Below are 16,527 nucleotides of genomic sequence, written 5' to 3' on the forward strand. Positions count from 1 at the left end.
TATATATATATATGTCGTACCTAATAGCCAGAACGCACTTCTCAGCCTACTATTCAAGGCCCGATTTGCCTAATAAGCCAAGTTTTCATGAATTAATGTTTTTTCGTCTACCTAACCTACCTAACCTAACCTAACCTAGCTTTTTTTGGCTACCTAACCTAACCTTACCTATAAATATAGGTTAGGTTAGGTTAGGTAGGGTTGGTTAGGTTCGGTCATATATCTACGTTAATTTTAACTCCAATAAAAAAAAATTGACCTCATACATAGAGAAAAGGGTTGCTTTATCATTTCATAAGAAAAAAATTATAGTAAATATATTAATTCAGGAAAACTTGGCTTATTAGGCAAATCGGGCCTTGAATAGTAGGCTGAGAAGTGAGTTCTGGCTACTAGGTACGACATATATATATATATATATATATATATATATATATATATATATATATATATATATATATATATGTCGTACCTAGTAGCCAGAACGCACTTCTCACCCTACTATGCAAGGCCCAATTTGCCTAATAAGCCAAATTTTCATGAATTAATGTTTTTTCGACTACCTAACCTACCTAACCTAACCTAACTTTTTCGGCTACCTAACCAAACCTAACCTATAGAGATAGGATAGGTTAGGTTAGGTAGGGTTGGTTAGGTTCGGTCATATATCTACGTTGATTTTAACTCCAATAAAAAAAAATTGACCTCATACATAATGAAATAAGTAGCTTTATCATTTCATAAGAAAAAAATTAGAGAAAGTATATTAATTCAGGAAAACTGGGCTTATTAGGCAAAACTGGCCTTGCATAGTAGGCTGAGAAGTGCTTTCTGGCTACTAGGTACGACATATATACATACATACATGTATATATATATATATATATATATATATATATATATATATATATATATATATATATATATATATATATATATATATGCAATTGACGATCACAAAACACTGATCATTTTATGCGGAAAATCCACAGAGAAATATGAAATGAGGTGAACGTTTCGGTTTTGTTAAAGCCTTTGTCAACACCAGACTGACTAAGGAGAAGGGAGAAGGGGAGGATATATAGGCCGACACCTGATCATTGGATTGGATCAAATCCAATTTAATAAAAAAAATTGGATCAAATCCAATTTAATAAAAAACTCCCCTGATACAGCAGGTTGTGTGTATTCGATTCCCTGCAATGATTGTGATTCTGTGTACCTTGGACAAACAGGAAAGTCCTTACAATTGCGGTTGTCACAACATGCTTATAGTATTAGAACTGCCCAAACGTCTAATGCATTGTATCTACATACGAGTTTATGCGATCACAATATTAACTGGAATGGGGCAAAAAGCATTACCAATTGTGGGGATTTCGTGGAACGGAATTTGATTGAGTCTGCTCTAATCAGTCAGTGTCCAAATCTTCTTAATGTTAGTACTGGAATGTACAAACTTGATCCATTTTTAAGTTATAATATTGCACAACAGTTTAAGAAACAACTCTGATAGAGAGGCTTACAATGTCTCATTATAATTGTATATTCATATATTGTGTGTTCATGAGGCTTTTCTTTAATCTTTCATCCTTATTCTCTGACCGCTTAATCCTCTTTGACCATTCTAAGCTAAGCTATACCTTTTTTGGTTAATTACACCTGACCAACCCTAGGGATGGGTTGGTCAGGTGTCGGCCTATATATCCTCCCCTTCTCCCTTCTCCTTAGTCAGTCTGGTGTTGACAAAGGCTTTAACAAAACCGAAACGTTCACCTCATTTCATATTTCTCTGTGGATTTTCCGCATATATATATATATATATATATATATGTCGTACCTAATAGCCAGAACTCACTTCTCAGCCTACTATTCAAGGCCCGATTTGCCTAATAAGCCAAGTTTTCATGAATTAATATATTTACTATAATTTTTTTCTTATGAAATGATAAAGCTACCCTATTCACTATGTATGAGGTAAAAAAAATTTTATTGGAGTTAAAATTAACGTAGATATATGACCGAACCTAACCAACCCTACCTAACCTAACCTAACCTATATATATAGGTAAGGTTAGGTTAGGTAGCCAAAAAAAGCTAGGTTAGGTTAGGTTAGGTAGGTTAGGTAGACGAAAAAACATTAATTCATGAAAACTTGGCTTATTAGGCAAATCGGGCCTTGCATAGTAGGCTGAGAAGTGAGTTCTGGCTACTAGGTACGACATATATATATATATATATATATATATATATATATGTCGTACCTAGTAGCCAGAACTCACTTCTCAGCCTACTATGCAAGGCCTGATTTGCCTAATAAGCCTAGTTTTCATGAATTAATGTTTTTTCGACAACCTAACCTACCTAACCTAACCTAACCTAACGTTTTCGGCTACCTAACCTAACCTAACCTATAAAGATAGGTTAGGTTAGGTTAGGTAGGGTTGGTTAGGTTCGGTCATATATCTACGTTAATTTTAACTCCAATAAAAAAAATTGACCTCATACATAATGAAATGGGTAGCTTTATCATTTCATAAGAAAAAAATTAGAGAAAATATATTAATTCAGTAAAACTTGGCTTATTAGGCAAATCGGGCCTCGCATAGTAGGCTGAGAAGTGAGTTCTGGCTACTAGGTACGACATATATATATATATATATATATATATATATATATATATACAGTATATATATATATATATGCAGAAAATCCACAGAGAAATATGAAATGAGGTGAGCGTTTCGGCTTTTGTTAAAGCCTTTGTCAACACCACTTCAAAGCTTTAACAAAAGCCGAAACGTTCACCTCATTTCATATTTCTCTGTGGATTTTCCGCATAAAATGATCAGTGTTTTGTGATCGTCAATTGCATATATATATATATATATATATATATATATATATATATATATATATATATATATATATATATATATATATATATATATATATATACAGTATACACAAAAAACAAAAAAGTACAAAAATAATTAAATTCTTTACAAGCGTGATCATCACTAAACGGGTTGCTCTTGTAAACTGAGGCGGGGTCGGCCGTGCCACCAGGAACCACGCGATCGGTTGACCCATACGCGTATCAACAAAGTTGCTAGGCGAGGCAAAGGTCGTAAGTTGATTTGCATTTTCTGACGAAATTTACGTTGTAACTCAAAAAATTCGTAAGTAGGGGCAGTCATAAGTTGAGGTGCCACTGTATATGATATTTCATTTGTAGTGATGTATAAGTATTAATTCACATTGCCTTATAGAAGAGAGTGGCAGTTTGACTTGGCAAGTTCTTTGAATCTTCCCTTCATCCCCTTCCCCTTTGCTTACCAGTCGGAGTCAGTACTACCAAGCCCTGTAGATAGAAATTCTCTCTTTATATCCTGGCACATGACTATATGTTTTGTGTGTTTATATATTGATCTTATGTTATACCAGGAGTTGTATTTTGTGATAATTAACTCTGTAAATGCTGAAGGATTTATTGACTTGTAAATGACTTGTTCTGAGGTTGTAATATTTGAAGGAGGTGACAGTTTACTTGCAGTGTTGGATACAGTGCGTATCGCAGCTCGGCGCCGGTTGCCAGTCGCCAGTTTACTGTTCTCTGACTTATCAGAAGAGGCAGACATGTTTGATCTTGCTCCCATATGTGGCACATTTTTTCGGTCTAATGACCTTGTAAACTATTGAAGATAATGTAACCATGTTTTTGTGTGATGGATCGTATCTACCGGTGTACACCATTTTTCTGGAACAGGTGGTAGGTGATATTTTTGTATGGCATATATGTGGTGGGTAGCTGAGAACCTTGATTGATTATTATGTATCCTAATTGATTATTATGTATTCCTCACCCACTAATTGATTATTGTGGCACCACCATCCTGTATCCTTGATTTTGTAGCATGCTAGAATTAGTGCACCACTGCACTAGGATTGGAGCCTAGTGACAGCTAGTTCATAGGGTGTGCAATTGTTATGTTCATGATAATGATTCTTTAAAGCTTTGATTCAAGCTACATTATTGTATAATGGGAGTAGCAGTGTTAGAGAACTGTCTACTTATTTTGTTACGTTATCCCGTACGTTTTGTTACGTTATGTTATCCCGGCACACCCCCCCATTTATTGTCGTGTCCTACTGCTCCACCGCATCACTAGCAACAAATACCTCAGAATATTTGTCTAGGGTTATTTAAAGGGTACTAAAAATTTACCAGTTTACTGGGGCATATCTAGCAAGACACAGTAACAAAATAAGTAGACAGTTCTCTAACACTAATACTCCCATTATAAAGGTATCAAATAATGTATACATGGAAGATTTTTGAAGGCCAGGTCCCAAATTTGAACAGTAGAATAACAACATACTGGAGCGAAAGGTACGGAAGGAAATGCAGAATACCTTTATGGGTGCCTTCCCTGGTGACACCCATCAATCATAATATAATCAATTATGATTAAGTGTAAAGTGTTCATAAGCCACTGCTCACTGCGCCTCCCTGAGCGGGGCCAGATTCTGGTTTGTGGTCCCTGGTAGACCACTAGAACTCTGCAACTGATGGCACCTTGTAGTATGGCACTAAACCAGTAATAGTAGCTTCAGGAATCCTCCGGGATTCACCCATGCACGCCAATGAAATTGGCGTTTTATTACATTCACTGATGGTTTTTCATATTTTTCAGCACGTATTGAGGATATGGACGAGACCAAGAGAGCTCAGCAAGATCTGATATTCAACTTTCCCAAACCTGAAGAAGAAACACACGTGAAAGGAAAGGAGAACCAGGGGCGAAAGTAAGGGACTTAATAGTTGTATTATTGTAATGGTAAATATCGTTTTGTTCTGGCAGTAACCTTAATGTAAAAAAATACTGCATGTGTATATGTGTAAAAATATATATATATATATATATACATATATACACTGTAGATGCTCGCTAATCCAAACTATATGGGAAGGACCCTCAGCCGGATGAGCACGTTTTTCCGGATTAACTGACTTTTCACAGCGGCCATCCAAAAATGAACATTTCCAAAAATGTTTGTACCACAAACAACATAATTTGAATTTCCCCACACTAATTAATTTGGTTAGCTGCCTGCCTGGTAGGTGGGAAGGACAAGTGGGCAGGCAGGCAGGTGGGTGGGCAGGCAGGAATAGGTGGGTTCAGGCAGGCAGGTTTTGGATGGATGGATGGCAGGCAGATTGGCTCAGTGGGTGGCAGGTGAGTTCAGGCAGGTGGGTGGGCTGGCAGGAATAGGTAGGTTCAGGCAGGCAGGTTTTGGATGGGTGGATGGCAGGCAGATGTGCAAGCAGGTGGGTGGATGGGGCAGGCAGGGATAGGTGGGTTCATGCAGGTGGGTGGGTGGGCAGGCAGGTTCAGGCTCAGGTAGGTGGGTGGGTGGGCGAGACAGACAGACAGATCACATGTCTCATTTCTGGTCACCCCACACTCCCTCCCCACCCAACCCCCATCTCACGCAAGCCCTTCCTAACTCACCCCCACGAGTGTCAACATGAGGGTGTTAACACGTTGTACGATGACTTTTAACATATGCACCTTAAGCTCTGTTAAAATCCATTTTATTTTCATGTAAATATTTAAATGAATAAATAGCCAACCAAATACTATACTGTTCAAATATTATAGTGTGTTATTTAATATTCGTAATTAGCTCTCCTTTGCAATAAGAAAACAATATTATTCAATAAATCGTGCAACACCTCCAACTGCCACCATCCCTTTGTAGGTTAACGCCAGTCATCTGGTACACACACACACTCCACACGTTACCTCCCTCCATTCCTGACTGACTCCCTCCCTCCCTCCCTTTCTGACTATCTCCCTCACTTCTTCCTGACTCCCTCCCTCACTTCCTTCCTGACTCCCTCCCTTCCTGACTGACTCCCTCCCTCCCTTCCTGACTGATTCCCTCCCTGATTGACTGCCTCCCTCCCTTCCTGATTGACTCCCTTTATCCCTCCCTCCCTTCCTGGTGGTGGTGTACAATGAGTATTAGGCTGGGCATTTCACTTGTTTATCTCTCAGTGGTAAAGGTTCACATGTTATATTTGGCGGCAAGTCTACACTTGGTTTTGGAGAGATTTTTAGGCTTAAAACTCTCTATCATTATATGCTGATCTGGCCAAATATACACTAGTCCAGCTTCTATGGACATTTTGGTCGGATAGAGAGAGAACTTTATCTGGTCATGATTTTTGCCAGATTAAGGCATTTTCCAGATTGCCGGTTCCCAAATTAACGAGCTTCTACAGTACAGTACAGTACAACCTCGATTCAACGTACTATATGGGACCACCCCCAGTTCGTTGGAGCGTTGGATTCGTTGCAAGAGGTGACCTTCAAGAGGCGTTTGCGTCAGTCTCTTTTTTTTTTCTTGTACACAATAAAAATGCATTGTATCATATTACTTACTGTACCTATATTTTACTACTCTACTAAAAATACTGTAATTCATGTATTTACCTTATTGTTGGAGTTATGTCCATCTTGAAGTTTTGTGAAGTTGTGAATGCTCTACAGTAAATAGGTACTGCAGTGCATTAAGCCGTTAGCACTGTATTATTAAAAGTGGTTTTGCTGTATGTTGAGTACTACAATACAGTTCTTGAAAACTATTGTACATTAGAATTATTGCAACTTTAATTTTAACACTATGTACACACTTAAATTTAACACTTATTCTAATTGTTCACTTCACACACGATGTTTTTAGATGTTTGCATCAGCTTTGCTGGTGCTCGCTGCTGCTGTGTTGGCTTCAGCTGCTTTTGTGCTGGTGCTGGGTACAGCTGTGCTGGTGCTGGGTACGGCTGTGCTGGTGCTGGGTACGGCTGTGCTGGTGCTGGGTACGGCTGTGCTGGTGCTGGGTATGGCTGTGCTGGTGCTGGGAACGGCTGTGCTGGTGCTGGGTACGGCTGTGCTGGTTGATTTGCTGCTAGTTCGTGAAAAATATTGACTCATTTTCATTTGTTTCATTCTTTTTGTCATGTCCTTGAGACAAATATCTTTCATCGTCCTTAGGTGTTGATAAAAGCCTGGTAGCTCTGGATTGTCAGTTTGTGAAACAATATCAAGGAGTTTTTCAACATAGAACAATGCGTCAGCACACGTAGCAGATTGTAAACTGCTATCATTCTCATCCTCATCTTCCTCTCCGTCGTCGTCAACAGTGCCAGTAACATTTTGTATAATGTCATCATCTGTTAAATGACCAATGGGTGGATCGACTGCATCAATATCTAACCACTCCTCCACATCGTTCAGCGTCAACTCCACCTCACCAGCGGCACGCAGTTCTTGATAAATATCATTTGAAAATCCTTCAAAATCCATTTCTTCCTCGGTCACTTCATCAGCATGATCAAGCAACAGGAGTTTTTTCCAACAATTTCTTAATGCTGACTCTTGAACTTTATCCCAAACTTTAGCCCAGTTGTAAATGCCTTCCTTAATTGAGTATTTTTTGTAACGTTCCAGTGTTGCTTGACCTCGCGAATCGGTTCCTTGTCTTTTGTCTTCGACTCAAACACCACCATGATTTCTTTATTCATTGCTCGTTTGTAGAGCCTTTTCATTGCATATATAACACCCATATCCATTGGCTGGATCAGAGAGGTGGTATTGGGAGGCAAGGCCATACATTTGATGCGTCCATCATGTGACGTTAATTTGTCGAGCCCTACATGAGCTGGGGCATTGTCAACCAAGAGTAATGCCTTGACATCATTTCGTCTCACTCCACACTTCTTTATCTGAAAATCTCTTACTTCTTTGCAAAAATGATTTTTGAACCAGTCTACAAAAATATCTCCAGTAAACCAAGCTATTTTAGAGCTGTAGTAGACCACAGGTAGCTTGTTCATTAAATTTTTCAAAGCACGTGGGTTTTTTGACTTCCCCACAATGGCGGACTTTGTTCTGTGACTTCCGTCTGCATTTGCACACAGCATGGCAGAAACTTTTTCTTTGTTTACCTTACGGCCAGGAACACACTCATCTAGCCTAGATGCCAAAGTGTTGTTCTGCAAGCATTTCCAATTAAAGCCTGTTTCATCGGCATTGTATACCCGAAAACGCCTTAGATCATTTGTTATTATGTAATCATTTAATTTACGCTTAAATGGCTCGACTGAATCCGTATCTGCACTTAATGATTCTCCACAAACTTTCCTGTTCTTAATATTATGTGTATTCTTAAATCTTTGCAACCATCCTTCACTTGCTCGAAAATCTGGAATGTTCATCTTTTGTGCAAATTTATCGGCTGCTGTCTTAATGGCCTCGCCGCCAAGTGGCATCCCCACAGAGCGCTCCTGGTTAAACCATTTATACACAGCTTCGTCCAAATTCGTATTTGCAGAACCTTTTATTGTTTTTCTTTTATTTAATGCACCACTATCACTCGAAGCAAGAAACTTCCTAATGTCATCTTTCTGTCTCTTGATATCACACACCATACTTTTCCCGACATTAAATTCTGCTGCCAGCCCAGTAACAGAGTAGCCACGTTCATGTTTCTCTATCATGTCTAATTTCTGCTCAATGGATAAAAAACTTCTCTTCCTCTTTGCAGATACAGCACGATTAGCAAGCCCTTGAGACATCTTGTTGTATATTAATAAAGCTGTAGTCAAAAAAATGGTAAATTCCATGATTATTCTTTCACCGGCGGACAAACACGTCACTCGCACGCAGACAAAGCTAACGGCACTGGGTGCCTACTGTATAAACGCAGACTAGGTCTATACACCCTCCAGTAGGCTGGTGTTTAAGCCAGATCCAGTAACATAAATTTATCTCAAATATTGGATTTACATCATATTATATATTTTTAGGTTATATATTTAGATTAGTAACATTATTAGGATAATAAGAGATATAAAAAACTTACTTTAGAACTGATTTATTAATTTTATTATTTCGAAGCCATGGTCACTGAACTGTGGTGACGAAATGAAACGAGAAATGCATGGTGCTGTGTGTACAGGGATTAGACCCGTCCACTCGCTCACGCTGGAGTTGTTCCAATAACAAATAATTTCTCAAATAGCAGATGTCTATCATATTACAGTATATTTTCGGTTTTATTTAGTTTAGTTTAATTAGGATAATAAAAAGCTATTAAAGCATTAGTTTTTGAAATGATTTATTAGTCTGAAACTTTCAAAATCATGGGTCACTGAACTATAACGACACAGACGAAGGAAAACCAAGTGAGGTTTACAGAACAGTATTCCCTTATCTGTCCACCCTCACTCACCTTGTCTTATCACAGAAAATGTCTATAAGGAGATTTTACGACATGTAGCTAGCTGATCACGCTTCAGCCTTTAAATTAATTTACAAAGATACGTCTGCCACAAATCAGTGAACGAAAATTATGGAAACTCGATCGTTCATTTGTGTGGACCACTCTGGCTGGTATCTGGTTCATGTGGTTGACTTGTTGTGTGGACCATTCTGGCTGGTGTTTGGTTCATATGGTTCACTTGTTGTGTGGTCCACTTAATTGTGTGATGCAACTTGTCTTATGAAGGAATTATTAATTGTAAACTGTGATAGAATGAGACAGTTTTCCACAACTCTGTGAACTTTGCAACATCGTAAGTTTGTGGACTCACTTGTGCGGTCCAATCGTGTGATCAAACTTGTCATATGAGGGAATTATTAATTGTAATCTGTGATAGAATGAGAAAGTTTTCCACCACTCTGTGAACTCTGTCCCAACATTGTAAGCTTGTGGACCACTTGTGCGGTCCACTTGTGCGGTCCACTTGTGCGGTTCACTTGTGTGATCGAACTTGTCATATGAGGGAATTATTAATTGTAATCTGTGATGGAATGGGAAAGTTTTCCACCAGTCTGTGAATTCTGTCTGGACATCGCAAGCAAATCCGAACATCCCCCGCTTCGGCGAACCATTGTTCGCCGAACCAGGCGAGTAAATTCGGCCTGAAAAGTGTGCGAACTAGCCGGAGATTCGTTGAATCGGGGTACGTTGAATCGAGGTTGTACTGTACTGTATATATATATATATTAGCTTGAATGATCCTCAAGCCAACATGCATCAGAAAATGCTTGACCCCTGAAGGATTAGAATCTGGTCAGCCAGGGCCTCCATGCCCCTTGGCATGTAAAGTACTATAACTACTCTGCCATTAGACTGTACAAAAGTATTGGAAAGTCATCCGACTCTTAACCCTGTAATGTATGTTTACATGTACATAGCTGGTTGATTACACACAGAGTTTAGTGATTTTTTATATTTATTTAGTAGTCTTGGTTGCAGCAGTCGGTTTGTTAGCAGTGTAGTGAAGTGTCGAAGTTGAGACGAAGCCTGGAGAAGGCAGGGAGCTGAGTGAGGCCGGGGATAGGGAGCTCGGATACAGGGCGAGAGTCATAGAGCGTGGCACTCTGAATGAGGGAGGAGTCGAGGAGCTCAATGCAGTACAAGAGTGTGGAAGCTCGATGCGGCCGAAGTCTGGCTGTCTGCTCTGTGTCGAAGCTGAAGTGTCTTGTGAGGGCAGGAACTCAACACACTGAGTGCTACATTGCTGTTGGTGAATGTTGAAGATGTGCGGTGCCTCTAAAGCACACAAAATGAGGTCAATGGAATTACCGGTAAAGTAGGACGCTGGATACTCAGTTTTCTGTTGAACAGAACACAAAGAGTAACAGTCAACCATATAAAATCGAGTTAAAAGTTAAGTTAAAAGCTCTGTACCTCAGGGTACAGTCCTTGCACCACTGCTTTTCCTTATTCTCATATCAGATATAGACAAAATTACAAATCACAGCTTCGTATAATCCTTTGCAGATGACACAAAAATCAGCATGAAAATTACCTCTGCTGAAGACATTAAAAAACTTCAAGCAGATATTAATAAAGTTTTTGACTGGGCAACAGAAATAACATGATGTTTAATGGTGATAAATTCCAGGTACTCAGGTACAGTAAAAATGAGAACCCTAAACATAATACAGAGTACAAAACACAATCAAATGTGCCCATAGTAGGAAAGCAGCATGTAAAGGATTTGGGATTAATGATGTCTGACGACCTAATGTTTAGGGAGCATAACCAAGCAAATAATGCGTCAGCCAGAAAAATGATTAGATGGATTACAAGAACTTTCATATCCAGGGATCCCATCACAATGGTTGTAATATACAAATCACTTGTACTGTCCCATCTTAAGTACTGCTCAGTACTCACTTCCCCCTTTCATTGCTGATTTAGAGGGAATACAGAGAACATATACAGCATACATAGATGCGATAAAGCACCTAAATTATTGGGATCGTCTCAAAGCTCTCCAAATGTACTCACTAGAAAGAAGATATAAAATAATATACACATGGAAGATACTGGAGGGCCAGGTCCCAAATCTACACAGTAAAATAACAACATACTGGAGTGAACGATATGGAAGAAAATGAAATATAAACCAGTGAAGAGCAGGGGTGCCATAGGCACAATAAAGAGAACACTGTACTGTATAAACATCAGAGGTCCACGGTTGTTCAACATCCTCCCAGCGAATATAAGAAATATTGCCGGAACAAGTGTGGACATCTTCAAGAGAAAACTAGATAATTTTCTCCAAGGAGTGCCGAACCAACTGGGCTGTGGTGGATATGTAGGCCTGTGGGCCGCTCCAAGCAACAGCCTAGTGGACCAAGCTCTCACAAGTCAAGCCTGCCCTTAAGCAGGGCTTAGGGAGTAGAAAAACTCCCAGAATGCCATCAAGCAGATAAAGTGTCTGTACTGAAACACTTGAAATTAAACTGATAATTATTCACCATGATTGCTCCACACCTCACCTGACCATCCTCTATTAGGTCAGGAAAAAGTATTAACTGTAATTAGGGACAAAGTATGAATTTGTCATTAGTGGACTAAGTAGAATTAACAGACCCATCTCATTATCTGCACATAAGCTAATGAGAGTTTGGAGCAAATATATTACTGACATAATATACTTGTTACAACCCAATACCCTACAACTCTCGTGACAGATATTTTATCAAATCACTTCATCATGCTTCATCATATATATATATATATATATATATATATATATATATATATATATATATATATATATATATATATATATATATATATATATATATATATATATATATATATATATGCGTTGTCCAAGTATTGTACCTCACCTTACTTCACCACTCTCTCCTGCCTATTTATACCCATCACTCGATCTGTAAAATGACCTTCTGAAGATGTATTTAATATACGAAAGTACTTAAGGAAATTTCCCGTTTCATTTTTCCTCCGTGGTCTGACATTGTCACATTCTTAATCACGTGTTTATTTTCGTGATATACACACATATATATATATATATATATATATATGTATGTATGTATGTATGTATGTATGTATATGTATGTTAAATATGACCGAAAAAGTAAGATTAATAATTCTAACACGAATTTTCTCAATATTTCCTGTTTCTTTTTACTGTCAATGGTAATTGAAAAATCAATTCTCCAAAATTCATTTTTATTTCTAGTCTGATGCGACGCTTGAACGCGTTTCGTAATAACTTATTACATTTTCAAAGACTTTAGTTTACACACACACAACTGTAACCTGAAAACACTAAACAGAGTTCTACTTATGCTAACACTTAAACAGCTTGCATTATATACTCGCATTTGAATGTGGTGATATGTTGCAACAGTTTTGGATGAGGTGAACAAGCTTTTGACCAACACAAGACAGAACACGGAACATTGGGTAGTAATTGGATAAATGAGAGGGAAGAATGGAAGTAATTGCAAAGGGCCTATTGGCCCATACTTCCTCTTGATGCTTCTATATTAGTACGGAGTCTTGAAGTGGGTAGAATATAGTTGTGCATTAATTGGCTGTTGATTGCTAGTGTTGACTTTTTGGTGTGTAGTGCTTCGCAGATGTCAAGCCGCCTGCTATCGCTGTATCTATCGATGATTTCTGTGTTGTTTGTTAAGACTTCTCTAGTGATGGTCTGGTTAATTCGTGTTAGCATTATTAATCTTACTTTTTCGGTCATATTTAACAACATATGTTTACAAGAAAGACTGCTACCAAAATAAATTAAATATATATATATATATATATATATATATATATATATATATATATATATATATATATATATATATATATACATATACATATACATATACATATATATATATATACAGTGGTACCTCGGAATGCGATTGTCCCTGTATGCGAGATTTTCGGAAGGCGAGGTGTATTTACTCCAAAAATTTGTCTCGGAAGGCGATGGTTACTTCGGGAGTCGAGTTTGAACGCGAGTTTGTTGATACGCGTACAGCCGACCTAGCGCGTGGTCGTTCGGCGATCGTCGCCCCTCTGCCCCGCTGCCCCTCAGTTCACCATTGTCTCGCGCGCAGTGACTACCCCCACATCAATTCTTGTCGTGAATTTTCAGTGTTTTGTTGGATTTTTGGTGATTTGTCTATACAATTTGTTATTATATATCTCACCATGAGTCCCAAGAAAGCCAGTGGTAAGGATAAAGGCCAGAAAGCTCATGTGAGGATGACAATAGAGCAGAAACAAGAGATCATTCGAAAGCATGAGAACGGTACACGTGTTGTTGATCTTTGTAGGCAGTACAACAAAGCGACATCAACAATATGCACTATACTTAAGAAGAAAAATAAGATTATGAGTGCTAATGTGGCAAAAGGAGTAAGAACATTAACGACACAAAGACCACAAATACTTGAAGAAGTGGAAAAGTTGTTATTAATTTGGATACACGACAAGGAGTTGAGGGGTGATAGTGTTTCGGAGGCCATTATTTCTGAGAAAGCCAGGGTGTTGCACGAAGACCTTCTAAAGAAGACCCCTGCAACGAGTGATGCAGAAAAGAAAGAGTTTAAGGCAAGCAGGGGCTGGTTTGAAAAATTTAGAAAGAGAAGTGGTATCCATAGTGTTACAAGGCATGGGGAGGCAGCCAGCTCAGACAAACCAGCCGCTGGACGATTTATTGACGAATTTAAAGAGTTTGCAGAGGCTGAGGGATACCTACCGCAACAAGTGTTTAATTGTGACGAAACAGGACTGTTTTGGAAAAGAATGCCTAAGAGGACATACATTACCAAGGAGGAAAAATCCTTGCCTGGACACAAGCCTATGAAAGATAGGTTTACGCTTGTGCTGTGTTCAAATGCGAGTGGCGATTTAAAAATTAAACCCTTGCTAGTGTATCATTCTGAAAATCCAAGGGTTTTCAAACAGTATAATGTGCAGAAAACCCGTTTGTCTGTGATGTGGAAGTCTAATAAAAAAGCATGGGTGACTAGGCTTATTTTTTCGGAGTGGGTGAATGAAGTGCTGTGCCCTGCCATAGAAAAATATCTGCAGGAGAAACAATTGCCACTCAGAGCCGTGCTTCTCCTTGACAATGCTCCTGCTCATCCTCCAGGCTTGGAAGATGATTTGATGCCTCAATGCAATAAATTCCTCACAGTTAAATTCCTTCCTCCTAACACCACTCCTCTAATTCAGCCTATGGACCAGAAAATCATAGCGAATTTTAAGAAACTGTATGAAAGGGCACTTTTCCGGAAATGTTTTGAAGTGACTGAAGCCACAAACCTCACCCTCAAAGAGTTCTGGAGAGAGCATTTTAACATTTTTAGTGCTTTAAAACTCGTTGACAAAGCCTGGCAAGAAGTGACTCAAAGAATCCTGATCTCTGGCTGGAGAAAATTGTGGCCTGAAGGTGTGAGAGAACTAGACTTTGAGGGGTTTGAGCCTATAAATGATGCGCCTATTGTTGAGGAAATTGTTAGTCTAGGCCAGAAAATGGGCTTGGAATTGGATGGTGATGATGTGGAGGAGTTGGTGGAAGAACACAACGAAGAACTGACCACCGAAGAACTCCTAGCCCTTCAACAGGAACAGGAAGCCAACACAGCAGCGAATGATTCTGCAGTGGAGGAGGAGGTGGTGGCAACAGCACCAGCGAATGTCCCTTCTGCAGTAATGAAGAAGGTGTGTCAGATGTGGGAAGAGATTCAAACAACTATTGAACACACTCACCCAGACAAAACTGTAGTAGGCCGTTGTCTTAATCTTTTCAATGACACTGTGATGCCTTACTACAGAGAGAGCTTGCGAAGAAGGGAAAAGCAAGCTTTCATGGACAAATATTTGGTGAAGAAATCGAGCAGTGAACCTCAACCAGGACCTAGTGGCACTCAGGTTAAACGTCCCAGGGAGAGCACACCAGAAAGGTCCTCACTGCCTGATGTGATTATGGAAGGGGACTCCCCTTCCAAACACTAACTCCTCTCCTACTCCCCCCTCCTCACCATCTTCCATACGCCTACAGCACTCGACAGTAAGGTAAGTAATAACTGGAACATACTTTTGTAGGTTTATTTAGATGAATTAGGTATAAAAATTTAGTTTGATGTGGGGTTTTTGGGGTAGTCAGGAACGGATTAATTCATTTCCCTTTATTTCTTATGGGGAAATTAACTTCGGAATGCGAGTTTTCGGAAGGCGAGGCGTCTCCAGGAACGGATTAAAATCGTATTCTGAGGTATGCCTGTATATATATATATATATATATATATATATATATATATATACATATATATATATATATATATATATATATATATATATATATATATATATATATATACATATACATATATAGTGTGTGTCTGTGTGTAATGGAAAAATTCAAATCATATGTAATGTAATGGAAAGCTTAATCGTTCAATAAGAAAAAAATCTGAAACACATATTTCACATTTTCAATAAGAAAAATTTGGGTTGTTAGGTACAACATGCATACATATAATACATTAATATACTGTATAATATGTAGTATATTTATATTTCTTTGTGATATTACATATAGGCTAAAGTACTCGATGAATTTGTTTTGTCTGGGAACTGCTCATTATTTATTTCCTCTATTTCAGCACGTGATCCGTCAGTGAATTAAGAGCATCTAGTCAAGCAAGAACTACCGTAGCTGGAAGCATTGCCGCACAATTGGCATTTACTCAGATGATGATCAAGTTTTAAACATAGTCCAGTACACTTGCATATAATAGCATATTGATTTATTACCCATCACATAAAATGTGAAGGTTTTTCATGTATTAAGTCCTTCAGTTTGAGTTATGATTCCCATTATGATGAGTATAGTGAAGAACTACACGACCTTCAATATTGACAAGTATTTATGTTTGGTTTGTGGCCCCTCCTTCTATTTTTGTAATTTATCAATAAATTTTTATTACTGGAGGGTCTATTATTTATTATGCAACCTGTCTCTCTCCAGTGCAAGTCGTGCATTAATTGGTTATGCGGGTGTCATGAGGTAGTAATTATCAAAAGTTGCCCCAAGCTGGGAAGACTATGTAGCACCATCTGTGTCACGATATCAAGAAGTAGTTAAATATCACTCCAGGCGCC

General features: G+C 38.5%; 1 protein-coding gene across 10 annotated transcripts in view; it reads left to right on the forward strand.

Annotated features, from left to right (window-relative positions):
- The window catches only part of LOC123755487 (uncharacterized), a 52,464-nt gene extending 36,110 nt beyond the window's left edge, over positions 1 to 16,354 (forward strand). For all 10 annotated transcript variants that reach the window (XM_069327663.1, XM_069327664.1, XM_045738246.2 and 7 more), the window contains exons 6-7: positions 4,698 to 4,809; positions 16,029 to 16,354. In XM_069327663.1, the coding sequence (XP_069183764.1) occupies positions 4,698 to 4,809; positions 16,029 to 16,035 (119 nt within the window). In that variant the 3' untranslated portion in view covers positions 16,036 to 16,354. The remainder of the gene's footprint in view (positions 1 to 4,697; positions 4,810 to 16,028) is intronic.
- Positions 16,355 to 16,527: the final 173 nt, after the last annotated feature.

This window comes from Procambarus clarkii, chromosome 20 (assembly GCF_040958095.1).
Source record: "Procambarus clarkii isolate CNS0578487 chromosome 20, FALCON_Pclarkii_2.0, whole genome shotgun sequence".
Classification (NCBI taxonomy): Eukaryota; Metazoa; Arthropoda; class Malacostraca; order Decapoda; family Cambaridae; genus Procambarus; species Procambarus clarkii.